Source organism: Panicum virgatum, chromosome 3N (assembly GCF_016808335.1).
Source record: "Panicum virgatum strain AP13 chromosome 3N, P.virgatum_v5, whole genome shotgun sequence".
NCBI lineage: Eukaryota > Viridiplantae > Streptophyta > Magnoliopsida > Poales > Poaceae > Panicum > Panicum virgatum.
Genome location: NC_053147.1, coordinates 956689 through 984234, shown reverse-complemented (window position 1 = coordinate 984234; position 27546 = coordinate 956689). Strand labels below are relative to the sequence as shown.

General features: G+C 43.2%; 4 protein-coding genes and 1 pseudogene across 5 annotated transcripts; all 5 read left to right on the top strand.

The window, feature by feature from the left end:
• Positions 1 to 1612: 1612 nt before the first annotated feature.
• On the top strand, positions 1613 to 5353 carry LOC120666713 (protein ZINC INDUCED FACILITATOR-LIKE 1-like). Its single transcript, XM_039946626.1, has 9 exons — positions 1613 to 2084; positions 4096 to 4136; positions 4322 to 4382; positions 4489 to 4591; positions 4680 to 4782; positions 4857 to 4910; positions 4998 to 5060; positions 5137 to 5186; positions 5269 to 5353. The coding sequence occupies exons 1-9, from the start codon at positions 1919 to 1921 to the stop codon at positions 5351 to 5353; spliced, it is 726 nt and encodes a 241-aa protein (XP_039802560.1). The 5' UTR covers positions 1613 to 1918.
• Positions 5354 to 8697: 3344 nt separating this feature from the next.
• LOC120663494 (protein ZINC INDUCED FACILITATOR-LIKE 1-like) lies at positions 8698 to 15058 on the top strand. Of its 2 annotated transcripts, none has more exons than XM_039942325.1 (17): positions 8698 to 9162; positions 11174 to 11214; positions 11400 to 11460; positions 11567 to 11669; positions 11758 to 11860; positions 11935 to 11988; positions 12076 to 12138; positions 12215 to 12264; positions 12347 to 12422; positions 12521 to 12721; positions 12953 to 13040; positions 13317 to 13402; positions 13488 to 13595; positions 13947 to 13991; positions 14080 to 14168; positions 14487 to 14530; positions 14620 to 15058. In XM_039942325.1, exons 1-17 carry the CDS (start codon positions 8997 to 8999, stop codon positions 14724 to 14726), a joined length of 1485 nt encoding a protein of 494 aa, XP_039798259.1. In that variant the 5' UTR covers positions 8698 to 8996; the 3' UTR covers positions 14727 to 15058. The 2 variants fall into 2 exon arrangements, with proteins under 2 accessions (XP_039798259.1, XP_039798260.1); XM_039942326.1 differs by lacking the exon at positions 8698 to 9162 and adding an exon at positions 9791 to 10333.
• A 348-nt stretch (positions 15059 to 15406) lies between these two features.
• On the top strand, positions 15407 to 20810 carry LOC120666712 (annotated as a pseudogene).
• Positions 20811 to 21295: 485 nt separating this feature from the next.
• On the top strand, positions 21296 to 22911 carry LOC120663500 (metacaspase-9). Its single transcript, XM_039942344.1, has one exon. It carries the CDS (start codon positions 21704 to 21706, stop codon positions 22664 to 22666), a length of 963 nt encoding a protein of 320 aa, XP_039798278.1. The 5' UTR covers positions 21296 to 21703; the 3' UTR covers positions 22667 to 22911.
• A 387-nt stretch (positions 22912 to 23298) lies between these two features.
• On the top strand, positions 23299 to 27251 carry LOC120663492 (glutamate-rich WD repeat-containing protein 1-like). Its single transcript, XM_039942323.1, has 13 exons — positions 23299 to 23518; positions 23628 to 23681; positions 23869 to 23975; positions 24066 to 24144; positions 24665 to 24838; positions 24962 to 25060; positions 25241 to 25415; positions 25578 to 25681; positions 25766 to 25905; positions 25993 to 26065; positions 26424 to 26536; positions 26632 to 26749; positions 26896 to 27251. The coding sequence occupies exons 1-13, from the start codon at positions 23468 to 23470 to the stop codon at positions 27049 to 27051; spliced, it is 1443 nt and encodes a 480-aa protein (XP_039798257.1). The 5' UTR covers positions 23299 to 23467; the 3' UTR covers positions 27052 to 27251.
• The last annotated feature ends 295 nt before the right edge of the window (positions 27252 to 27546 follow it).

Sequence of the window (27546 nt, the reverse complement as noted above, 5' to 3'; positions counted from 1 at the left end):
GATGAGAGATGCTTTCATTTTGAAGTATGCTGTGGAGGACATTTAGTACCGGACGAAGACACCGACCGATACTAAATATCATCTTTTAGTACCGGGTGGTGTCATTGACCTACTAAATAGCCGCGTCATTTTAGTACTGGGCCAAAGCACCAGACTACCGGTACTAAATTACCTCCGAGGATCAGAAAATTCTACTTGGTACTAATTTTGTGCATTAGTACTGGACAAAAAATGTGTTCGGTACAAATGTGTTGGACGAATGCTCATTTTTTCTGTGGGAGTAGTTTCATTATATGTGAGAGGAGTTTCATTCTCATAAAACTTCTGACATAGTTATTTAGTTTCTAATTTAAATAACTGTGCTATAAAATTTCTATTAAGACTAGCTTAATACTGCAGGAATATAAGGGATGGGAGAGCCCCAATGTTTTTTTTGTGAAAGCAGGTGTCCTAATCGGTCAAGGAGTAAAATAGAAATATTTGGTACTCTATTCTTGGGCCGTTGTCCACCGGGAGTGCGGGCTTGACATCGAAGGCGGCCCGCTTCTCTCTCGTGTGGAAGGAATGGAGTACACCCATTCTACAGAACACGACCCGCTTGGAAGTTCCCCCGCAGGAGGGCTCCGCCTCGCCCGACCCTCGGGCGTAGGGACCCGCACCACCACGTGACGGCCCACCAACTTCGTGGTACACGGAAATGCCTTCGGTCAAATGGTGACCCACGAGCGCGGACACGAATGTTTCCCCAATACACGGAAGTGCTGATTGTCCGGACGGAGGACGCGATCGGATGCCCATCCCCTACAAACAGCAACGTCACCAAAACAGCGTCATCCACAATGCGCCACGCCCCTCCCCGTCCACCACGATCAGAACAGAGCCGGGGGTGGGGTGTAGACACGCGCCGTCACCATCAGCAGGGCCACCAGGACTGGCTGACGAAGGAAAGGAGTCGGGCGGCACTCGACCCTCTAGTTTTCTTCCTTTTTATCTCTTATCCTTTATGTATCTGATCACCTTTTTTCCTTGGACTATAAAAGGAAAAAAAGCGCCCCCCTATGAGGGGGACCAATCAACCATTCCACCATTCACACACCCACTCGCATGCACTACACAGACTTGGGAGCTTCGTTCCCTCTATCACCCGTTTGTAATCCTTACACGAGAGCTCGAACTAGACGTAGGGACATTCTGTCCGTACAAATATAAATTTTGTGTCGCATCTTTGCATTACCATCCGAGCCATAACACACATAACCAAAACACATAACTCATAACTCATATCATAGATTTTGTGTCGCGTCCTTTTGTGTCGCATGCTTGCATTACCATTCCTGACGTGATCGATGACGCATCGGTTGTCAGCATAGGCGGCTGATTGTTACTGGGAATTTAAGTTTCCGCGGTGGATCGGTTAGCAAGTAGCAATAGGCAATTTGATTTGTGTCTCTTTCTTTTGGCCATGACTCGACTGGAGAGCTAGCTGAAGCCTGCAGCTACCTCCTAGCTAGCTGCCTGGCCACCACGGAAGCTAGCCACCAAAAAAACAGCACGTGACAATTGATTCCATTTCCATATATTATAGCTCCATCTGTTGTTAGTAGGGTCCCAACCAAAAAAAAAAAGAAAAGAAAAAGAAGGGCGTGTTCGTGCATGTGCAATTGTCCAGAGGGGCAGAGGTCATCAGACAGCCGTCCTACTCCACTCGCCCTTGTCAGCCATTCGTTCTGAGGGAATTATTCATCACATCATATATACAAGGGAGTAGCTAGGACTCCACTCCACAGGGGGAGTGAACAAATCCATCGCCTGGAGGGAGCTAGTACTACAAGGCAACAAGAGAAGAAGACGGCCGGGGATCGGAGCTAGCGAATCGAGATCTCCAAGACTCCAACTAACCAAGAGGCCGGCAACAATAATGGAGGAGGAGGAGGGGCAGTCGTCGGCGCCGTTGCTGGAGGAGAAGCAGCAGACCGCCTGGGTGGAAGGGTGCCCCGGGTGCGCCGTGGACAGGAGGAAGGCGGCCAACCCGGGCATCCCCTACGGCAGCTTCATATACGTCTGGATCGTCACCCTCTGCACAGGTACCATGCTCCAGCATACTATGTGTCTAGCTCCTCATGCATCGATCATATCGAAATTAATCGCCTGCTTGCTTGCTAGTTTCCCATAAAAGAAAAATAAGTTGCCAATTAAGCTGCTACTACTAAATACACAGCTACTAGCTAGCTTAGCTAGCATCGATTCTTCTGTCTGTCTAGTTCATTCCAATTCCAACCTTCCTCAACACTTCATCTTATTAACATGCATGGCTAGCTGGGGCTACCTATACCTTCTAATTGTGTTTTTCTCTATCAATATGCGATCTGCTGCTGCCATCACTGCATTCCTTCTCTTTTCTCTTCGACAACATACGCCAAAGGCAAATCACGCGTGTGCTTAAGAGAAGGAATGACGAGATGCTCAGGCGGGGCTGGTGGGAAAATAGGTTCCCAAAAAAAAGATATGGGAAAATAGAAAATCGGGTACGGTTTCAACATGAAATTGGGCCAGAATCCTACTTAATTATATAGGCCTAGCCCATAGAGGAATTAATAGGCCTGCCCAACCGTGTTGCGTTAGCAGGATGGGCTTTAGGTCTGTTTCTCCTCAGGCCCATTTGGTCTGGCGGCCGATCTACACGACTCTCCCTCCGCCGCGAACCTCCTCCTTCTTCTTCTTCTTCTTCGAGAGGCACCCGTGAGGGTCGAGATGCAATGCTTTGCAATGCCCGTGATTGCATTGGATCCCGTTCCCGTTCCGCTTGGCGCCACCTCCGATGTCGACCGACGAGGTTCAACTCGTCGTATTGCCTTCGTCTTCCTCGTCCTGATGACCTGACCTGCCTTATCAGCGCGGACGCCTCAAACATTCGGGCGAACACGCCTCTCGCATTGGCCAATAATTCCCCCCACCATTAGGGCGAGCAGAGCGAAAGGAAGCATCTTTGGCGATTTCGGTGGCCGACTGGATCCGCCGATTTAATTGGCCGTCTGCCAGCGCTGAAAAGGATTGCTTTTTTGCCTTCCTTGATTCGGTTCTTCTGGCAAGTAACTCGCTGGCCGCCGACGATGGGGGAGGAGGGAACTTCGCCGTTGCTCAAGGAGGAGTACCATCCGGGGTGCCCCGGCTGCGCTTACAACCGGAGGAAGGGCCTCCTCAGGGGATTGCCGTACAAGGGGTTCCTCTATGTCTGGATGGTTTCTCTCACGGCCGGTACAGAGTTCTCTTCCTTACACCTCGTTCTTTCCGAACCCTTTCGCCTGATTTTTCTTTTGAGCTCGTAACTTTGGAGAATTTGGATGACCGCCACCTATTACAATAGCTATAGCAGGTCATAACTAGTGCTTCAGGTTGGTAGGATAGAAAAATGTACTGCAACATGAGTGGCAGAAATCTTTTCTCGATGTTAAGTTGTACTTCTTGTTGGTAGGTCGATGGTACAGCAGTATGCTAACTACTAGTACCACTTTTATCCATTGGGGGATTACTGTAAGGGGAAAATGTGAATACCGTATAATTCTCTGCTACTTTGTCATATATAGCAGCTAAAGTCCAATCCTTGACAATAATTTCCTGCTGTAGCGCTGTAGGTGCTACTGATTTTCTTCATAATTTTAGGTTTTTTTTGCAGTCATTGCTGTGTCTCTCTACCTCTACTATATAACACCTCCCTCACCTTTTGAAGATGTACTCACAGAGATACCATGCACCTCCCGTTGGATTTATTATTATTTTTTATTTTTGAGAAGTTGCAAGGTCACTCCAATTAAGCAGCACATAGGACTTAAGAGTTAAAACTTTTATAATTATGAGACTTGTTCACATGTCACAACCTTTAATAGTGAATGATTATATGCTTTCTTTATTTAAGGTTGATTTCTCTGAGTGCACGACCACTTTTCTTAAGTCTTATTAAGCAGTTCCTCAGTTGCTATTATTGAACTAACTCGATAGATGTCACCATCTGCACTTCTTGTCCTACAGAACATAACTGGATATTTTTTCCTGTGTTGCTAATATTTACTGTCTCTAATTTTCTTCTCTCCTTTTCAGCTTTGCCAATATCATCATTGTTCCCCTTCTTGTATTTTATGGTATGTACACAATTTCGTACTCTTTTCTCTGGTTATTCAGGGTGTGTTATATGACTAATATGTAGCTAGTACATCAATTATGTTTTTGGATACCTTGACTGCGTATAGTTCTTTTTCATCTATACCATGCATCTGTTAAGTTACTTCATCTGACAAAGGTTCATATTGTCTTTTATACTACACAGATAAGAGACTTGAATGTTGCTAAAAGAACAGAAGATATCGGCTTCTATGCCGGTTTTGTAGGTTAGTTTTTTATGAATTGCTCCCTCATATTCTGCTTGGCTTAGTTCAGTATTCATAAATAGTGAAAATTTGTGATTGATCAGTTACATGCTCTGGATGTTTTCAGGTGCTTCATTTATGTTTGGTAGATGCTTGACTTCAACAGCTTGGGGAATAGCGGCGGACCGTATTGGGAGGAAACCAGTTGTCATGTTTGGCATTTTCTCCGTGTTAGTAACATTTCACTTCCATTTATATGGAAGAGTGGTGATTTTGCGTGGAAATGAAACTCAAACTTAGTTCTTATAAATTTCTCAGGGTTGTGTTCAATACTTTGTTTGGGCTTAGTGTCAGCTATTGGATGGCAATTGTTACACGATTTTTGCTGGGTGCTTTAAATGGTCTACTTGGACCAATTAAGGTATGGTGAATTTGCAAGCTCTTTTACGTTACAATGTTATATGTAGTCAATAACATCTTGCTTGAATTTTACAGGCTTATGCCATTGAAGTTTGCCGATCAGAACATGAAGCCCTAGCATTGTCACTTGTAAGATACAAATTTCATGCTAATGTGTTACTAATATTTCTCATTCCAATGACTTTGATACTGGAACTCACCTTCACATAATTTTAGGTCAGCACGGCATGGGGAATAGGTCTCATCATTGGTCCTGCTTTAGGAGGCTACCTTGCACTGGTACAACATCAGAGGCAATTTAACAATGTTAAAGCATATCTAATTGTCAAAACTAACCTGGTTACCTTTATGGCAGCCTGCAGAAAATTTTCCAAATATCTTTTCACCTGACTCATTCTTTGGAAGGTATCTCTTTTCTACACAGCAAAACAATATAGTCTCAAATAATCAATTAATTGAATATTTACTTTCGGCCTAAACTTGTCAGGTTTCCATATTTCTTACCATGCTTATGCACATCAGTCTTTGCTGCTGTTGTTCTCATAAGCAAAGACTGTGGCATTTATATGTGACTAGTATACTCTAGCTAGTACTGTGGCATTTATTTTATTTGCAGATGTGACAACAGCAAAAGCAAAAAAACTACTGCTTGCATCGCCTGCAAAACTTCCAGCCATCCGTGCTCGATTTGTCCATTTCTCTGTCTGTTGTGATGACGCAAGGCGTGACAGATTTGCTCTAGCGCAGCGTGCAGACAAGTTTCGATTGTCTTCCTCGCTCCTCTCTAGTTCTCGTCTTCTTCCTCTTGGCCTTCTTAACATGGCTTAGTTGTTCTATATGAGATGACATAACTTAAGCGCCAAAGGATGGGACACTTTTGTTTTATTAAAGGAAAACGCTGCCGAGCAGCCAAATTTTGAGCATCTTGGCCCCTGGTCTTCCTTGATCCGGACCAACAAATTAAAAAGGTGGTTCATTCTCACCCTTGGAGCTCTGCTCCTCTTATTGTTCTCTGAGCTTTTAGGGTCTACCTTTTAGGGTCTACCAAACCCCTGTGACAGTTTGGGGAATGGAGGAGCAGAGCACTCTGCCATTGCTGCAGAAGGAGTACCACCTTGGCTGCCCTGGTTGTGCTTATGACCGGAAGAAGGACCTCCAAGAGGGTTTGCCTTGCAAGGAGTTTTTGTATGTCTGGATGATCTGCCTTACTACTGGTATGTATGAATTCTTACCCTCCCAACCTTTGTATATATCTTGATATTATAGGAAAGATTTTATTTATTTTCTTTCTTTCTTTATAAAGCAACCTGCAAGGACTTTACCGGGCATATATTAATATAGAAGAAGAGATTTTATTTTCTCTTTTGCGTGTCCTCATAACTTATGAGGAATTTGGTTAGATATTTAGATAATATATATCAAGAGGAGGCGCCGTCGACCGCGCCAGTCGGAGCTGGTAGAGTAGTCAGGGGCGGAGCCAAGAATTTGTTTTTTTCATTATCCGCCAACCATGCTAATTTATATAAAAATTTAATTAAAATTCAAATTTTCAATGTAAATTTGGGAGCCATAGGGGGGCTAGGCCCCTGCCCGCCCCCTGTCTACGCCCCTGAGAGTAGTAGTGCGTCTCTTTGGCATCGACATCAGTCCAAAAGGGCAGACGCTCTTATTGGAGCAACAGTGCTTCGGCACGACTGAGGATTTCTCGACCGCCGGTGCTCAACAGTAGGCTGCCCATTGCGCAACTGCAAGGATCTGAGTTTTGGGGTCTCCCGTCTTTCAAGGAAGGTTGCTCAACAGTAGGCTGCCCATTACGCAACTGCTTGTTAGGCTAGTTATTAATTAGGTTGCTCTCTACTTTTGGATTCGGTAGATTGCATGAGAAACCAATGAGAGTTTCATGGAGAGATTTGTAAGTACGAATTTCTATGCCACATCATTGGCAAGGTATTTATAAGGAGAGATAAAATGCAGTTAGACAAACCACCATTAGCACCGGCCGTAGGTGCGCGGTTTGTACCGGCTACAATAACCGGTACCGCCTGGCCAGTACTGAGTGGTGTATCGATTACCGCCTGGCTAGTACTAAATGGTGTGTCATTTAGTATCGGTACTAAATGTGCCACCTGGAAAAATGAAAAAAAATGACAATTTTGAGAGGCCGGCACATGTGCACTGTCAAGTCACAAGAATTTTTCACACGTAAATGCTCATGCGCAGTTGCGAGGATTTAAATCCACTACTTTCGATCTTACGCGTTATTTCTTTACCATCCCACCTAGCCATATATGTGACTAGATGAGAGATGCTTTCATTTTGAAGTATGCTGTGGAGGACATTTAGTACCGGACGAAGACACCGACCGATACTAAATATCATCTTTTAGTACCGGGTGGTGTCATTGACCTACTAAATAGCCGCGTCATTTTAGTACTGGGCCAAAGCACCAGACTACCGGTACTAAATTACCTCCGAGGATCAGAAAATTCTACTTGGTACTAATTTTGTGCATTAGTACTGGACAAAAAATGTGTTCGGTACAAATGTGTTGGACGAATGCTCATTTTTTCTGTGGGAGTAGTTTCATTATATGTGAGAGGAGTTTCATTCTCATAAAACTTCTGACATAGTTATTTAGTTTCTAATTTAAATAACTGTGCTATAAAATTTCTATTAAGACTAGCTTAATACTGCAGGAATATAAGGGATGGGAGAGCCCCAATGTTTTTTTTGTGAAAGCAGGTGTCCTAATCGGTCAAGGAGTAAAATAGAAATATTTGGTACTCTATTCTTGGGCCGTTGTCCACCGGGAGTGCGGGCTTGACATCGAAGGCGGCCCGCTTCTCTCTCGTGTGGAAGGAATGGAGTACACCCATTCTACAGAACACGACCCGCTTGGAAGTTCCCCCGCAGGAGGGCTCCGCCTCGCCCGACCCTCGGGCGTAGGGACCCGCACCACCACGTGACGGCCCACCAACTTCGTGGTACACGGAAATGCCTTCGGTCAAATGGTGACCCACGAGCGCGGACACGAATGTTTCCCCAATACACGGAAGTGCTGATTGTCCGGACGGAGGACGCGATCGGATGCCCATCCCCTACAAACAGCAACGTCACCAAAACAGCGTCATCCACAATGCGCCACGCCCCTCCCCGTCCACCACGATCAGAACAGAGCCGGGGGTGGGGTGTAGACACGCGCCGTCACCATCAGCAGGGCCACCAGGACTGGCTGACGAAGGAAAGGAGTCGGGCGGCACTCGACCCTCTAGTTTTCTTCCTTTTTATCTCTTATCCTTTATGTATCTGATCACCTTTTTTCCTTGGACTATAAAAGGAAAAAAAGCGCCCCCCTATGAGGGGGACCAATCAACCATTCCACCATTCACACACCCACTCGCATGCACTACACAGACTTGGGAGCTTCGTTCCCTCTATCACCCGTTTGTAATCCTTACACGAGAGCTCGAACTAGACGTAGGGACATTCTGTCCGTACAAATATAAATTTTGTGTCGCATCTTTGCATTACCATCCGAGCCATAACACACATAACCAAAACACATAACTCATAACTCATATCATAGATTTTGTGTCGCGTCCTTTTGTGTCGCATGCTTGCATTACCATTCCTGACGTGATCGATGACGCATCGGTTGTCAGCATAGGCGGCTGATTGTTACTGGGAATTTAAGTTTCCGCGGTGGATCGGTTAGCAAGTAGCAATAGGCAATTTGATTTGTGTCTCTTTCTTTTGGCCATGACTCGACTGGAGAGCTAGCTGAAGCCTGCAGCTACCTCCTAGCTAGCTGCCTGGCCACCACGGAAGCTAGCCACCAAAAAAACAGCACGTGACAATTGATTCCATTTCCATATATTATAGCTCCATCTGTTGTTAGTAGGGTCCCAACCAAAAAAAAAAAGAAAAGAAAAAGAAGGGCGTGTTCGTGCATGTGCAATTGTCCAGAGGGGCAGAGGTCATCAGACAGCCGTCCTACTCCACTCGCCCTTGTCAGCCATTCGTTCTGAGGGAATTATTCATCACATCATATATACAAGGGAGTAGCTAGGACTCCACTCCACAGGGGGAGTGAACAAATCCATCGCCTGGAGGGAGCTAGTACTACAAGGCAACAAGAGAAGAAGACGGCCGGGGATCGGAGCTAGCGAATCGAGATCTCCAAGACTCCAACTAACCAAGAGGCCGGCAACAATAATGGAGGAGGAGGAGGGGCAGTCGTCGGCGCCGTTGCTGGAGGAGAAGCAGCAGACCGCCTGGGTGGAAGGGTGCCCCGGGTGCGCCGTGGACAGGAGGAAGGCGGCCAACCCGGGCATCCCCTACGGCAGCTTCATATACGTCTGGATCGTCACCCTCTGCACAGGTACCATGCTCCAGCATACTATGTGTCTAGCTCCTCATGCATCGATCATATCGAAATTAATCGCCTGCTTGCTTGCTAGTTTCCCATAAAAGAAAAATAAGTTGCCAATTAAGCTGCTACTACTAAATACACAGCTACTAGCTAGCTTAGCTAGCATCGATTCTTCTGTCTGTCTAGTTCATTCCAATTCCAACCTTCCTCAACACTTCATCTTATTAACATGCATGGCTAGCTGGGGCTACCTATACCTTCTAATTGTGTTTTTCTCTATCAATATGCGATCTGCTGCTGCCATCACTGCATTCCTTCTCTTTTCTCTTCGACAACATACGCCAAAGGCAAATCACGCGTGTGCTTAAGAGAAGGAATGACGAGATGCTCAGGCGGGGCTGGTGGGAAAATAGGTTCCCAAAAAAAAGATATGGGAAAATAGAAAATCGGGTACGGTTTCAACATGAAATTGGGCCAGAATCCTACTTAATTATATAGGCCTAGCCCATAGAGGAATTAATAGGCCTGCCCAACCGTGTTGCGTTAGCAGGATGGGCTTTAGGTCTGTTTCTCCTCAGGCCCATTTGGTCTGGCGGCCGATCTACACGACTCTCCCTCCGCCGCGAACCTCCTCCTTCTTCTTCTTCTTCTTCGAGAGGCACCCGTGAGGGTCGAGATGCAATGCTTTGCAATGCCCGTGATTGCATTGGATCCCGTTCCCGTTCCGCTTGGCGCCACCTCCGATGTCGACCGACGAGGTTCAACTCGTCGTATTGCCTTCGTCTTCCTCGTCCTGATGACCTGACCTGCCTTATCAGCGCGGACGCCTCAAACATTCGGGCGAACACGCCTCTCGCATTGGCCAATAATTCCCCCCACCATTAGGGCGAGCAGAGCGAAAGGAAGCATCTTTGGCGATTTCGGTGGCCGACTGGATCCGCCGATTTAATTGGCCGTCTGCCAGCGCTGAAAAGGATTGCTTTTTTGCCTTCCTTGATTCGGTTCTTCTGGCAAGTAACTCGCTGGCCGCCGACGATGGGGGAGGAGGGAACTTCGCCGTTGCTCAAGGAGGAGTACCATCCGGGGTGCCCCGGCTGCGCTTACAACCGGAGGAAGGGCCTCCTCAGGGGATTGCCGTACAAGGGGTTCCTCTATGTCTGGATGGTTTCTCTCACGGCCGGTACAGAGTTCTCTTCCTTACACCTCGTTCTTTCCGAACCCTTTCGCCTGATTTTTCTTTTGAGCTCGTAACTTTGGAGAATTTGGATGACCGCCACCTATTACAATAGCTATAGCAGGTCATAACTAGTGCTTCAGGTTGGTAGGATAGAAAAATGTACTGCAACATGAGTGGCAGAAATCTTTTCTCGATGTTAAGTTGTACTTCTTGTTGGTAGGTCGATGGTACAGCAGTATGCTAACTACTAGTACCACTTTTATCCATTGGGGGATTACTGTAAGGGGAAAATGTGAATACCGTATAATTCTCTGCTACTTTGTCATATATAGCAGCTAAAGTCCAATCCTTGACAATAATTTCCTGCTGTAGCGCTGTAGGTGCTACTGATTTTCTTCATAATTTTAGGTTTTTTTTGCAGTCATTGCTGTGTCTCTCTACCTCTACTATATAACACCTCCCTCACCTTTTGAAGATGTACTCACAGAGATACCATGCACCTCCCGTTGGATTTATTATTATTTTTTATTTTTGAGAAGTTGCAAGGTCACTCCAATTAAGCAGCACATAGGACTTAAGAGTTAAAACTTTTATAATTATGAGACTTGTTCACATGTCACAACCTTTAATAGTGAATGATTATATGCTTTCTTTATTTAAGGTTGATTTCTCTGAGTGCACGACCACTTTTCTTAAGTCTTATTAAGCAGTTCCTCAGTTGCTATTATTGAACTAACTCGATAGATGTCACCATCTGCACTTCTTGTCCTACAGAACATAACTGGATATTTTTTCCTGTGTTGCTAATATTTACTGTCTCTAATTTTCTTCTCTCCTTTTCAGCTTTGCCAATATCATCATTGTTCCCCTTCTTGTATTTTATGGTATGTACACAATTTCGTACTCTTTTCTCTGGTTATTCAGGGTGTGTTATATGACTAATATGTAGCTAGTACATCAATTATGTTTTTGGATACCTTGACTGCGTATAGTTCTTTTTCATCTATACCATGCATCTGTTAAGTTACTTCATCTGACAAAGGTTCATATTGTCTTTTATACTACACAGATAAGAGACTTGAATGTTGCTAAAAGAACAGAAGATATCGGCTTCTATGCCGGTTTTGTAGGTTAGTTTTTTATGAATTGCTCCCTCATATTCTGCTTGGCTTAGTTCAGTATTCATAAATAGTGAAAATTTGTGATTGATCAGTTACATGCTCTGGATGTTTTCAGGTGCTTCATTTATGTTTGGTAGATGCTTGACTTCAACAGCTTGGGGAATAGCGGCGGACCGTATTGGGAGGAAACCAGTTGTCATGTTTGGCATTTTCTCCGTGTTAGTAACATTTCACTTCCATTTATATGGAAGAGTGGTGATTTTGCGTGGAAATGAAACTCAAACTTAGTTCTTATAAATTTCTCAGGGTTGTGTTCAATACTTTGTTTGGGCTTAGTGTCAGCTATTGGATGGCAATTGTTACACGATTTTTGCTGGGTGCTTTAAATGGTCTACTTGGACCAATTAAGGTATGGTGAATTTGCAAGCTCTTTTACGTTACAATGTTATATGTAGTCAATAACATCTTGCTTGAATTTTACAGGCTTATGCCATTGAAGTTTGCCGATCAGAACATGAAGCCCTAGCATTGTCACTTGTAAGATACAAATTTCATGCTAATGTGTTACTAATATTTCTCATTCCAATGACTTTGATACTGGAACTCACCTTCACATAATTTTAGGTCAGCACGGCATGGGGAATAGGTCTCATCATTGGTCCTGCTTTAGGAGGCTACCTTGCACTGGTACAACATCAGAGGCAATTTAACAATGTTAAAGCATATCTAATTGTCAAAACTAACCTGGTTACCTTTATGGCAGCCTGCAGAAAATTTTCCAAATATCTTTTCACCTGACTCATTCTTTGGAAGGTATCTCTTTTCTACACAGCAAAACAATATAGTCTCAAATAATCAATTAATTGAATATTTACTTTCGGCCTAAACTTGTCAGGTTTCCATATTTCTTACCATGCTTATGCACATCAGTCTTTGCTGCTGTTGTTCTCATAAGCTGCATATGGATGCCGGTACGTGAGATCCCTCTGAATTCATTTTGGATTCACCAACATTTGTACAATTTTGATTCTTCCGTACTCACCATAAAGCATCTTAAAATGTTTTCTAGGAGACTTTGCATAAGCATAAAGTTAGTGAAAATGAAAACCAGAGCATTGAAGCTTTGGAAGCTCATCTGATTGATCCAAAAGAAAAGGTTGAAGAAAGTGGAAGTTTGGATACCAAGAAGAGCTTATTCAAGAATTGGCCATTGATGTCATCAATAATTATCTATTGCATCTTCTCCTTCCATGATATGGCTTACACAGAGGTATTTGTTTATTACCACTTGTGGGATGTTATTTATGATTTTAGACAAAACCTATGCATGTTATGAACGTACCTAGTACCAACATATAAGTTTTATATTTCCATGCTTATTTGAAAATGATCTAGATGTATGATGTGTAATTGCTATTATCTAGAGGACATAGTTTTTTCCCTTGAATACTCTAGAGAACTTTTCAGCATGTCATAGAGCACTAACCAAAACTAATTCCAGGTGTTCTCTCTATGGGCTGAAAGTGACAAGAAGTATGGTGGACTCAGTTTATCATCCGAGGATGTCGGTCAAGTCCTCGCAGTTACAGGTGAATTTTTCTTATTATTCTAAAGTGGTTCATGCACTACGAACTATTAATTAGATGATGATAAGTACCCAATTTTTTTTATGGAAGGTAAGTACCAATTAGAACCTATCACATGTATGTGCAAAAAAGATTACTCAATCATTTCACTCACGCTGTTCAGAATCTGCAAATTCTGTCCTCCATCTGGTTGCATGGTTGTGGTTCTCAATATTTTGTAACCAACTTTCGGTTATTTGTGATACCGCCATTTACATTATTTTACCTCTTCCATTCCAGGTGCCAGTCTTCTTGTATATCAACTGTTACTGTACCCTCGTATCAATAAAGTTCTTGGGCCTATCAATTCTTCTCGAATTGCAGCAGTATGTAAAAGCTTATGTTATTTAGTTCATGCAGTCTTCTCTCTCTTCTTTCTGCACATATGAACTAATTTACTCAATCTTGCAGATCCTGTGTATACCTATCCTCTTTGCCTACCCCTATATGACATACCTTTCTCAACCTGGATTATCAATCATTCTCAATATTGCATCGGTGATAAAAAATAATCTTTCTGTGAGTATCTCTGCATCTCATTATGTGTTTATTTATTTGATCTTTTGGGACCAAATAACTACGTGAATAACAGTTTTGATACACTTACAAAGTCTTCAGTAATCTGCTCAGAAAATGGAAAAGAATAAATTTTAAAAAAACTTTAGTTCCTAGTGATGGTTGGGAAATATCAAACATATGAATCTTGTATATTTACCCACCACCTAGAAGTCTGCGCCCTTTTTCTATTGAATATTTAGCCTACCCCAACTTGCTTGGGAAAAAAGGCTTCTTCTTGTTGTTGTATTTAGATTGTACGTATTATTTATTTCCTGTTATAATTTATTCCATTTCAATGACATTCTATATCAGGTAACCATCATTACAGGCACATTCATCCTTCAAAACAATGCCGTGGTATGCACACATGTGTTTAGCTCAATTTGTATATTATTATGGATCTGCTGCTAATCTGTAACTGACTGATGACAATACTTGTTAACAGCCTCAGGATCAAAGAGGAGCTGCAAATGGATTGTCTATGACAGGAATGTCGTTTTTCAAGGCAGTTGCTCCAGCAGGAGCAGGCATGGTGTGAGTATAATTTGCTCCTTGTACCTTTTCTGAAGAAGTTTTTTGACTTCGAAGTTGAAATAAACTTGCAATATGCACCGTTGCCTTGACGGTATATTTAAATGAAATGTTCTTGAAGCTTCAAAAATAGGAAGGCTGAGCTATAGTCTACTTTAATTTTTTCTACTGTGCTGCTAAATTTATTTTTCAAAAGTAGCAAAGCTGTATATTGGATCTACCACTTCCCTCCTGGCTACTGCTTGTAAATTTGTTTGAGAATGTATCTGCTCCACGTGAAGCATGTACTGTTGCTGATTTTTCTTGCGGGTATTTATTCAGGTTCTCGTGGGCACAGAAACGACAGCATAGTTTTTTCTTTCCAGGTAAATTTATCTTCCTTTTTTGAGGAAACTTCAGATGCCTTTTCTTTTCTTTTTGGCATCACATAATTTCTCCAATTCCACCCGCATAGGTGATCAGATGGTGTTCTTTCTTCTGAATGTGATTGAGTTGCTCGGACTTGTCCTCACATTCAAACCCTTTCTGGCTGTGCCAGAGCAATATAATAATAGAAATTAGAATTCAAATTTTAGAAGCTTAGGGATATTCAAACAGAGTCTTGCACCGGTGAGGTAAAGGGCATAATGACCTTCCACAAAGAGGAACCTGAAAGAGGGAGATGGATCGAGTTGTTTGCGTGTAACTGTAAGTGTTGTATGCTTCGAGAAAACTGCAAGTGTTGTATGTAGTTGCAGCAATTCAGTAGAGGAAATGTATACTTGGTAAATGGCAGCCAATCGATTGCTTGCTTTTAATTAGGCAGGCATTTTGTGCCGAGTTGCTGCACTGTAAAGCAGCAATAATTGTTTGATCAACATGTCTGGTTCTAATTTATTCTGCTGATTGACTCATCCTTCTGCGTCGAGTCAAAAACATGGCATCCTGATGAAAATGTTGAAGCGAAGCAGCAGAGAACATTTTTTTTTGTCAGCAAAAATGAATGCCCAGCATAGCAGCCTTTTTATTCCACATATTTGGTGGCTCAATGAGGTTGAAATCTTGTTGAATCTGAGAAATTCATTCTTAGGCGTCGACCAAAGATCGAACGGCAGCAGCATTGCGGTGTGAGATGCATATATAGAGGAGCAGAGCTTGAGCAGCAGCATATGCGTGCCTGCTGACTGCTGTGGTGGTGACCGAAGCGACCGTTGAGATGGGCAGCGAAGAAGCGCCGTTGCTGCTGCTGCCTGGCGCCGGCGATGGAGGGTTGCCCCGGCTGCGCCATGGAGCGGCGGAAGGCGAGCAGCAAGCAAATTAAAGGGAGGATCCCCTACAGGGAGCTCTTCTTCATCGGCGTCACCTCCTTCGCCTGTTTGCTCTCCATTAATGCTCTTGCATTGCATCCGGGCAATCTCTTGCACGATTGATGTGTTCATATCCTTGCGCGGCAACTGGGTTCAGTCTTCCACTACACTGATGACGTGGACGTTGATGACGTGGACATTGCGTAGTGCCTGACGATCTTGGGACCTTACCTGAAAGCCACGTCCCACCTGGCCTGAAAATCCAAGGAAGAGCGTGGGATGGACTTGAGAGTGAACAGCATGCGCCTACTAGGCGTGCTGGCCTGCTTGTGTGTGTGTGTTTGGAACGACGACAGAGTTCAGAACGTACCTACTGTTGCTTTGTTGTTTTGAGGCGGCGTTGCAGTGGCACATCCGACCGCAGGCCATCTGTCACCCCGCTCAGCCAGCATCCCAGGCCATCAGTTTCTGCAAGACAAGTAACGCCGGCACGCGGACCAAGGGCGGGAGGGGCCCAGCCCCAGAAACCAACGCCGCTGCACCTGTCACGTTTCCTTTTTCCTTCAACCTTGCTCTGCCCTCTCATATATCCAGAGCCTCTCTTCTGATGCCTCTCTCCTTCCATTCCACGATTTATTTGAGTGCTATACAAAGCGAGCTGGGCGAAAGGCCGGGCGGTTGAGATGGCTAGCCCGGCCCGATAGCGTCGCGCTCACAGCAGGTCCTGAGTTCGAATCTCATCAGAAGCGAATTTCAGGCTGCTGGGAGAAAAAAAAATCCTCGATGTGCTCGCCGCAAAGCTTGGCCCTCTCGGGCATAGATCATGATTCGGGGGGTTTTTCTACCCAGTTAGCCGGTTAGGCATCCTCTAAATGAAAAAAAACGGTGGGAGAGCCGCCGTCGCCGCAGTCGAAGGTGTACTACGACGGCTGCCCCGGCTGCGCCATGGACAGCAAGAAGGAGAGCCGCAAGGGCGTTCCCTACAAGGAGCTGCTCTTCGTTGCCATCACCACCTTTGCCTCGGGTAGGTGCATGGTCACTCATCTATCGTCTATGCTACCAACGTATATGCTGATGCTGTGATTGCTTCACTTGTTAATCGCTTCATGCCCATGGATATGGTCTGAGCTTATATTTTTTAATATGCTAATATACTCCACTGATGTAAACTTGTCTCTTGTCCTTTCTCAGCTCTGCCAATAACATCCTTGTTCCCATTTTTGTACTTCATGGTAAGCTAGCTACCATGCCGTTCTATTATATTAGCATATTCCTCTTTCTCCGAATTAAATATGTGTTTTTGCAAATAAGTAAAACTGCTAATAATTTCTACACACAGATAAGAGACCTGCATGTTGCTCAAAGAGAAGAAGACATTGGATTCTACGCTGGCTTTCACGGTAAGACTTGTTGCCACAAAGTGTCGCTGAGTAACAAAAACCATGCATATATACTTATTTATTTACTTTTTTGGAAAATTATTATATTTCTATATATTTCGTCCTTTTTCTTTAGGTGCATCATATATGATCGGCAGAGGTCTTGCATCAGTCTTCTGGGGTATCATAGCTGATCGTATTGGGCGAAAGCCTGTAATTGCATTCTCGGTATTTTCAGTGTAAGTACTCGTGCTATATATCTTTCTTGACCTGAGAAATGTAACCAAAATGTACTCCAAAAGTAGAATGCCATTATGTTCCATTTGATGTATGATGAATTCTAATCCATTTCCAAATTAAACCCACATTTCAGCATTGTTTTCAACACTTTGTTTGGGCTGAGTGTGAAATATTGGATGGCTATTTCTACAAGGTTTCTTCTTGGTGCCCTGAATGGATTCCTTGCACCAGTAAAGGTACTCTGTTGCATAGAAGTGGCAATTCCTAAAAACAATTCCAGCAAAAGTCTACTCAATAAATTGTAATTGTTGCTTTCTGCTACAGGCCTACTCTATTGAAGTTTGTCGACCTGAACAACAAGCTTTGGGTATATCAATTGTAGGTTCCAATTCTGCATATAAACGAATAGCGCTGCCGCATATGAGATAACTATTGCATACCATGAACTAAGTTTTATCCATTCATCAAATTTAGGTCAGCACAGCATGGGGAATGGGTGTTATAATTGGCCCAGCAATTGGGGGCTACCTAGCACAGGTATCTCACAAAAATTATTATCTCTCAACAATTTGGATTAGTTTTTCACCTTTTATGTCTTTTATTTATTACCAGCCTGTCAAACAATATCCACATCTGTTTCATGAGAAGTCAGTGTTTGGAAGGTATGTCTTTGGACTAAAATTAAATTCTTTTGACACTAAGATAGAATGATTTTTTTTTACTTTTGTCTTCTTGATCCAACACCATGCAGGTTCCCATATTTATTACCATGTCTATTTATCTCATTTTTTGCTACCTTGGTTTTCATAAGCTGTGCATGGCTCCCAGTAAGTACAACCCTACTCTGACTTTGTATGTTCTTTCAAATTTATTTATTTTAATATTATCACGAAGAGTTTTTCATGTACTTTATGATTTATTCACACATTATATGTCTTCTTGGACCACCAAAATATTATCCTATCCTACCTTAAAATACACAAAAAATCTGCTAAATAATTTACACATGTGAGCTTATTCCCACTGTTATTTTTATTTACTTGTCATTTTTCATCGAGTAACTAAACAGGAGACCCTACATAATCACAAAGACCTTGATAGAACAGTTGAAATGGTAGAAGGTTCTACAGCTCAAGAAAGCACAGAACCACATAAGAAGAGTTTACTTAAAAACTGGCCTTTGATGTCCTCCATTATCACTTACTGTGTCTTCTCGCTTCATGACACGGCATATGTTGAGGTACCATCTACTCACTTGATCCGCTCTGCTACTTTGAAATACAACGGTTCTGAAATTTATTTGTTGCAATTCGACATCAGATATTTTCTCTATGGGCTGTAAGTAACAGAAAATACGGCGGCCTTAGCTTTTCATCTAAAGATGTGGGCCAAGTTCTTACAGTCGCAGGTAATTCCGAGTCAATCAACTGCTTTCTGAATGATGTTTGTGCTTTAAGGTTAATCAGCTGTACTGAATGTAATTTTTGGAAAGTCAATAATCATCCTTTGTTGAACTGTAGGCGCCAGTCTTCTAGTATATCAACTCTTTGCTTATCGTTGGGTGGATAAAACTTTTGGACCTATCCAGTCAACCCGAATTTCGTCGGTGAGTTGCTAAAATCACAATAATTTGACTTTTTGCAGTCTGCCCGGTCCTTATTATTTCCTATTTTTCTGTTAAGAAATTTTTATAATTCTTAAAAATTGACCTTAAGCATCTCAGGCACTGTCTATACCAATAATTGCTGCTTATCCCTTCATGACACACCTATCAGGAATAAGACTTGGTGTGCCGCTCTACATTGCAGCAATGCTGAAAAGTGTCTTTGCAGTAAGTCGTTTATGGCTAATACTTCTGAGATCCAGCAACACATTAAATACATCACCAGTAACCACTGTACTTTGTTAGAAATCTTGGACAAATAAAATGCTGGTATATTAGTTTAAAGAGTAAAGTACACAAGTGGTCCCTAAACTTATTCATATAGGTTCCTAAACTCTTAAAATGCATTTCAGATCCTGAATTTGTTTCAAAGTGTCAAATAGGTCCTTAATCTCTCAAAAAATGTGTGCTTAGGTCCATAAACTTGTTCTCCAGTGTCATGCAAGTCCCTAAACTCTCAAGATGCAATTTTAAATTTAATATAAATGTTGTTTTGCTACTTTTAAGTTAATGAAAAAATTCTTTTGCTACTTTAAATTTAATAAAATTGCTATTTTAATTTTTATTTAGAATGGGAATAAATTATCTTAATACATTTGTACAAAGTGCATGCAAAACATAAAATAGTTAGTAGGAAATATTCAGGATTCGCATTGATATCACCATGTAAATGAGAAAACTATAATATCCAACCTTCATATCAAAAGATCGAGATTAACCTATGATGTATGATTAATAAGCCACTAACTAAGAATTAAAATGATCTTAGTGCTAAGATTTTTAAATGATTCAGCTGAAAAATAAGTTTATTAAATAGTCCATTTTAAATATTATTAATTTTCAGGGACATGAAAATTCACCATGAGAGTTTAGGGATCGAAATGATATATTGAGACAAGTTTGGGGAACTGAAGGTGCATCTTGAGAGTTTAGGGACCCAAATGACACTTCCAAACAAGTTTAGAGGTCTAAAAATGCATTTTGAGAGTTTAAGGACCTAAATGACATCTCGAGACAAGTTCGAGGACCGTCCATGTATTTTACTCTAGTTTAAACCTCTGTGTATTCAAGTATCTATCTTTGGGATTCTAATGTGAGTATGTTGATCAGATAACTAGAGTTACTGGCACTTCTCTGCTGCAAAACAATGCAGTGGTAGGTGTCCAACTTATGTCGGTTCATGATTTACTAACTGATGTCGTGAAAAGAAATTATTATTTATCTGATGACCTGAATTGGGTGCTATTTATAGCCACAAGAACAAAGGGGCGCTGCAAATGGAGTAGCTACAACAGCAATGTCTTTGTCGAAGGCTTTTGCTCCAGCTGGAGCAGGCATTATGTATGTATAAAGAGTGCTCTCTTGCATTCTTATTATTCACATAATGTTATCTCAGTTCTCATTGAAGAATTTTTTTTTGCTAATTTGAACAATTATTCCTACCTTGGTGATTGCATTGTACCTAATAAGCATGAAAACATGGACCAATTCGAACAATTCAAGTATTTTGAAGAAGAGACTCATATTGTTGAAATACCTGTGACTGCAGATTCTCATGGGCACAGAAGCGCCAACATGCCGCATTCTTTCCAGGTACAGAGCACATATATGCGGTAGTTCTTAGAACCATATGGATTGTAATGCTACCATTCAGAACAAGTGTGATAGCTTACCCGAACACCAATATAACTGACGACCATATAGTACAATCACCATAGAGGATGTTATTGATAAAGGTGGTATTTGATTGATCCTCACATTTTTCATGTGTACATGCAGGAGACCAGATGGTGTTTCTGCTACTGAATTTGACAGAGCTCATCGGGCTCATGCTGACCTTCAAGCCTTTCCTGGCAGTTCCCCAACAGTACAAATGAAGCGAGCTAGCAATGCATAGAGAAGATTGAAAACACAGTGGTGCGTACAGTGCAATTTAGTTTGCAGGAGTCCGTTGCGAGTGTTCAGGTTGTTGAAGTGGTGCTTTGCACTGGTAGCTGTCTCGATCTGTTGTCCAGTGTAGCATGCATGAGGTAAAGAAGCAGAGCTCCTGAAGAACAAACAAACCATGTACACTAAACCCTTTTTATATATGATTAGAGTATACTCCTAATTAATTGATTTCAAGTCCGATCCCCGCTAGCAAGCCAAATTGGTAGCAATTAATATGATTGATTATACCGACAATTAGAGATCATTGGGCACGCTTAGCTTTGAAGGGAAACTAACTAGGAGTATATTGCAATATGCTGGCTTGAATCATGTTTCTTGCACGCAAGATCCATCATGTCCGCTATGGAGTCCGAGCTACTGCAACAATTATTATGGAAATAATTTATTTAGTTCCTCCTTTGAGTGGAACTTCAAAGGAAGAACGATCGATGGATCGAGATACCAACATGTGACCTGAGTCATTGACTGGGGTACGGGACCCCTGCTCTGCTCTGCCGTGTGTTCCATTCATTCCATTGTCATCGTCATCCATCACCAATATGCCTTGCATAATATATACTCCTGTATTTTAGTACTAGCTTATTTTTTTTGCACGAACTAGGTAAGGAGTATTGGATGACCAAGTTTACCGTGTACGTACTAATACTACTGTATTTTTAGTACTAGCTTATTTTTTTGCCCCCTGACCATTCCTGTGTTGTTACGAACGCGTACGCCTTACCTTGTTCGTGCTATGATTCATTCCCTGCGCGACGATTCATCTGATACATCTGACTGGATCGGAAGCTGACCGGGTTTCAATTCATTGCTTTTGCTTGCTTCTATGGCTCAAACAGACATAGTAACTCCTATCCAGTAGCTTGCTTTGCTCACAACGCAAATGTTCCTTGCATCCACAAGCCAAGCAACATCCATCTCTACTTAACGGGACAATCCAGCTGCTCCCATCGCACTCAAGAATTGAAGCTGCACACACCGGCTAGGCTAGCAGTTGGAACTTGTCAGAGAAACTAATTAACAATGGAGGGTCTTCCGAAGCAGATGCTTGCTACCTTGGTCGGCTGCAACTACGCCGGCACGCCCCACGAGCTGCGAGGCTGCATCAACGACGTCCTCGCCATGCGCGACACCCTCGTCGCCCGCTTGGGCTTCGCGCCCGGCGACATCGCCGTGCTCACCGACGACGACCGCAGCGCCGCCGTGCTCCCCACCGGCGCCAACATTAAGCGCGCGCTCGCCGACATGGTGGCCCGCGCCGCGCCCGGGGACGTGCTCTTCTTCCACTACAGCGGCCACGGCACGCTCGTCCCGCACAGCCACGGCCACGACGCGCGCCAGCTGGACGAGGCCATCGTCCCCTGCGACTTCAACCTCACCACGGACGTGGACTTCCGGCAGCTGGTGGACCTGGTGCCGCAGGGCGCGACCTTCACCATGGTCTCCGACTCGTGCCACAGCGGCGGCCTCATCGACCAGGAGAAGGAGCAGATCGGCCCCGCCGCCGTCACCGACCTCGCCGACGGTGCCACTGCCACCACGCGCGCCGTCCGCGGCCGCTTCCTCCCGTACGCCACCGTCGTCGGCCACCTCTCCGGCTCCTCGGGCGTCGACGCGTCCCACCACGTCGCCGACCACCTCCTCGCGCTCTTCGGCGCCGACGCCAGCGCCAAGTTCCGCCACCACGACACGCCGACGCCGAGCCCCGACGGCGGCATCCTCCTGAGCGGGTGCCAGACGGACGAGACGTCCGCGGACGTGGCGGCCGACGGTGGCAAGGCGTGCGGCGCGTTCAGCAGCGCGGTGCAGGCCGTGCTGGCGGCGCACCCGGCGCCGCTGAGCAACCGGGAGGTGGTGAGCCGGGCCAGGGAGCTGCTCCGGGAGCAGGGGTTCGAGCAGCACCCCTGCCTCTACTGCAGCGACGCCAATGTCGACGCGCCGTTCCTCTGCCAGCAGGAGGAGCCCGCCGCCATTCCCGCCCTGTGATTCTCTATGATTTGTGTCAGCGTGGTCTTCAACCTTCATTACCTTTGTGACATGATGATAACATGCCAAATGCCATTGTTACTGATTTTCTGCTTATACGTTTTCTTGCTAAAGAGTAAAAGTACCGCTTATATTGACAATGTATTCCACATAATTACTCCCATATCTATTAGCCATCAACCTGATTCCAGTCTCTCAAATTCATCCAGTCTTATGTTTTCTCTGTATAAGTTCATGTAGTTGCAGACTTGCAGTTATGCTAAGTCAATTTTTTTCTAACTTTGACCAGCAATATTAATAAAACCATACGATCCTAAACGAAAGGTTTATTTATTATAAAGTAAGTTTCATAAACAACATAAATATACTATCTCTAAATATGAACATTCAGGTCCACATTAAACAGGATGGTATTAAGGCACTAGACATAGACAGAGATGGAGCAAACTCCACAATTTATTTTTCATCAGGAAAGGAAATGGAGCAACCTTTTAAATTTCATGGGCTGGAATTCTCTGAAAAAATTCCTGGGCTGGAATGACTGTCCACTAAGCAATGCCCACACGGCCCATTATAACATTCTCGGCCCAGCCCAATATTGGTAATGGAGAAGCTTTGCTGCCGAAACCCTGGGGCTTGGCCGCTTGGGGGCACGGCGGCCGCCGCCAAAACCCGCTATACCCAAGTTGCCGACCACCGCCCCTCCTCCGCTGCTCTCCTCCCCGTCCCCTGCAGTCACAGCTCCGCCGCCGGCGACCACCCACCTCCGCCGAGTTCTATTCTGAAAAAGTTGTTCCACTCATGGGTCGCACCATCAAGAAGGCCAAGAAGGCCAAATCCAAGAAGGCCAAGGTACCATACAGGACATTATTTCTGGAGTCCTGATTGATGTGTCTTCCTTCAGTTGTTTCAGTATGTTCTTTGTTCACATGCCTAATTCTGCTGTATTAATGATCTGAAGAAAGTTGAAGCTTCCTCGTCATCTAATCCTGCGGTTGCCTCTGGTCCGGCCAAGGTGAGGAAGGAATATCCTACCCTTTTCTTTCACACAGCCAGAATAGTGATGTTTGCTCGCAAAGTTACTCCTAAATCAATCGCCTTTCTGCTTAGGAGTCTTTTTTTAGTTTTTCCCCTTTTTTAGATGATTATGCATACTGTTTGAGCGTGCAACCTATACCCAACTAGTTAGTACTTCGTTTTAGGTCTGGCAACCGGGTGTAGATACACTGGAAGATGGGGAGGAACTCCAGTTTGATCCTGAGGCTTACAATTATCTCCGAGGGTTCGACATTGGCTGGTCTTGCTTGAGGTAATGTTTCTCAGCATGTGGCATCGTTTTTTTTCGTGCTACTTAAGGACAATATATGATCCGTTCTCAATGAATAACCTTCCATTGCAGTTTTGATATTGTGCGCGATCAACTTGGACTCATACGATCAGAGTTCCCCCATGCATTATATGGTGTTGCTGGAACCCAGGTTTCGTACGCCTTCAAAACCTAATCATTGTTACTGGCAAAGCTTGACTTCATTTCTATCACATAGTTTTTTTTTTTAAAATCCTGAATCATACTTTCTACAGGAACATTTGTTTTGTTCTATGCACCTATTCTTCTGTATTTTAATTTTAATTAAAATTTACAGAGAATATCATGGGAACATGCTATGATATTGCCTATTTGTATTTATGTTCTTGTTAATATGTTTTTCCTTTAAGCAGTGTGCATTTGCTGACTCTAAGCTAAAAACGGGGAACGTACCAGAAACATATTGTGTGCATTCACAGGCATTTAATATCATGATTCTTGCTAGAGATTGTAATTGGTTGCTAGTGATCGAATTTGGTGTTAGAAGGTTAATTAATTTAAGCCTAAATTTAGCAACTTTCTTGAATCTTGCTATGGCATTCAGCTTAAAGGAATGGCTTGATTGTTCGGAATACTATAATCATTAAACTTTTAGTTTGTCTCTCTGAGTTTGGAGCTAAACTGTTCTTCAGGCTGAGAAGGCTTCATCAAATTATATTGGCATTTTCAAGCTTTCTAACATAAGGGGGAAGAAGCGGGAACCTATACCAGCTTCAACAGTTGATGGTGACACGAATGCGGATAGTGACAGCAGCAGCGACGAAGAAGACGAAGAAATTAATGAGGATACAAAGCCCATTCTACATGTGTGTTTTTTAATCGATATCATAACTCTACTTGGCCACAAAACTCAAGTTTTTTCAGTCTCGTGCAAGCTACGTTGATATACAGCTTGTGATGTGTTCTGTTGCTACATTTCAATGTATCAGCTAAAAAAGGTGGCTCATGCGGGTAGTGTAAATCGGATACGCTCAATGACTCAAAAACCACATCTATGTGCTACGTGGGGAGATACTGGTCATGTTCAGGTAATTTAATTCTTACCTCACATTTGTTGTTTTTTAGTTATTTTGGTCGCTGGCAACCTAAACCTGTATATCAATTCTATATATCGCATTACCTTTTGAAAACAGGCCCTGAAACTGAATGCACCATATTGACTTGTTTTTTATGCATTGCCAACTGTTACCCGACTGCTAAATATGCAGGTGTGGGACTTCAGCTCCTACCTTAATTCCTTAGCTGAAGCAGAGTCAGGGGCGCCTGCACCCAAAGAAGATGACATAATCAACAAACACTTGCCTCTGAAAGTATTTAGTGGCCATAAAGATGAGGGATATGCAATTGATTGGAGTCCGCTTGTTACTGGAAGACTTGTTTCTGGTGTGTACCTGATTTTGTGCATTTCACAATGTTTGTCATCTAAAATGTTTCCATAGTCTGAGAACTCAAAGCATTATCCCTCTATTCTATTCCATGTCCATATGCCATTTAATTTGGTGTATAGATATTTTCATGGAATAATTTAATGCTTTTTCTATGCAGGCGACTGCAATAAGTGCATTCACCTGTGGGAGCCAACTCAGAACAACTGGAACGTAGATGCAAATCCATTTGTTGGACACACTGCAAGTGTTGAAGATCTACAGGCATGCCACTGAATGATGTATCATGTTATTAATATGTTTCCTTGAATGTGATTGTCTCAACTATTATAACTAATATCCTTGCAGTGGAGTCCCACGGAAGCTGACGTATTTGCCTCTTGTTCTGTGGATGGTACGATAGCGATATGGGATATACGTACAGGGAAGAAACCTTGTATTTCTATAAAAGCTCATATGGCCGATGTGAATGTTATCTCATGGAATAGGTATGTGCAGCGGAAAATTCTTGAGTTTACTAGTACTACAACTTCTGCTTCATAATATTTTACACACATTTTGACTTGCATTATCAGGCTTGCTAGCTCCATGATAGCTTCAGGGTGTGATGATGGCAGTTTCTCAGTTCGTGATCTCAGATCAATTCAGGTATTCCTTCTTGATATATCATAATTTCTATGCTTGTGAGTTTCGGATGTAGCCAACTTGACATTTTCCTTAATTTGTGTTTCTATAATTTGCTTTAAGTTGGGGTTCTGTTTGCCTCTATGGTCTATGCAATATGTGGAATGACAATTGCACATGAATGGGTGTTCTGAAGATATTAGAAAATGAGCAAACAGTGCACTGTGCACAAATCAGTCCAGCTTGCTACCGTGCTTGTACCGTTGTCGTATTGCCCAGTTTATCTAGGCATATTCATACTGGTTATAGTAATTCTAGTTTTGTACTTTTTTAGTTTTGTTTGTGAATCTTTTTTCCCTTATACTCTCTATCGTACTGGCAGGAGGACTCATTGGTAGCGCATTTTGAGTATCACAAGAAAGCAGTTACATCTATTGAGTGGAGTCCACATGAAGCGGCATCACTAGCTGTAACGTCTGAAGATCATCAACTCACGTAATACTCCCTCCTTCCCTTCTCATTCATGTCTTAAATACACTGGACTGTCAAAGTGTTTTTCCCAGTATTTCTCATGAATTGTCTGGACATAGAATTTGGGACCTTTCACTGGAAAGAGATGCAGAAGAGGAGGCTGAGTTCAGAGCAAAGATGAAGGAGCAGGCGAATGCACCTGAAGATCTACCCCCACAACTTCTCTTTGTTCATCAGGTAGTACTATTAACTTGTTCTCTCATTTGATCATGATGGGATTCGAAACTGACCTTGTGGCCTCATCTTTAGTGGCTGTATCATTTTTCTTGCACAGTTCTATTGCTTGTAAAGAGTGATACATGACTGACTGTTTCTATGAGCAGGGCCAAAAAGACTTGAAAGAACTGCATTGGCACCCGCAGATACCCTCAATGATAATATCTACAGCAATTGACGGCTTTAATGTGTTGATGCCCAGCAACATTGATACAACTATTCCTGGCAACACTGATGCAACCATGGCATCTGCTGAGTCATAGATGTATCCAGTAGTATCCCTGTTTAGCTGCCGGCCATTTGTGTTGAGCGGATGAGGATGATAAATTTTGTTTGGCTGACATTCTATGCTATATAGATAAAGATGTGATGTGCACAGTTTTTGCTATGTAGTCTAATGGTGGCACAGCATATATATCAGTCGATACTGTGGCGTTGAAGCAGAAAGTGCTTCCTTTTCACAGCTAGCAGAGCAACCTAAGGTGCTATTGGTGCTGAGGCTACAAAGACAAAGCTTGCCATGATGCATGATTTGTTAGATGTTATTCCACAGAAATGTTTCTGAAAGTAGGAATCTGATTTGTTATGGCTCACTTAGGCAGATTGGCAGGCTGGAAGGATCTTTGTAGAGCGTGGTCGGCGTCTGATACCGGCTTTGTTCGTTTTTGAAAATTTGGCAGCAGCCCATTTAGATATGCTCCGCTCCATTGCTGCTGCGTATATTCTGTGCTCCCTTTGCAGAAAATTAAATATACAGA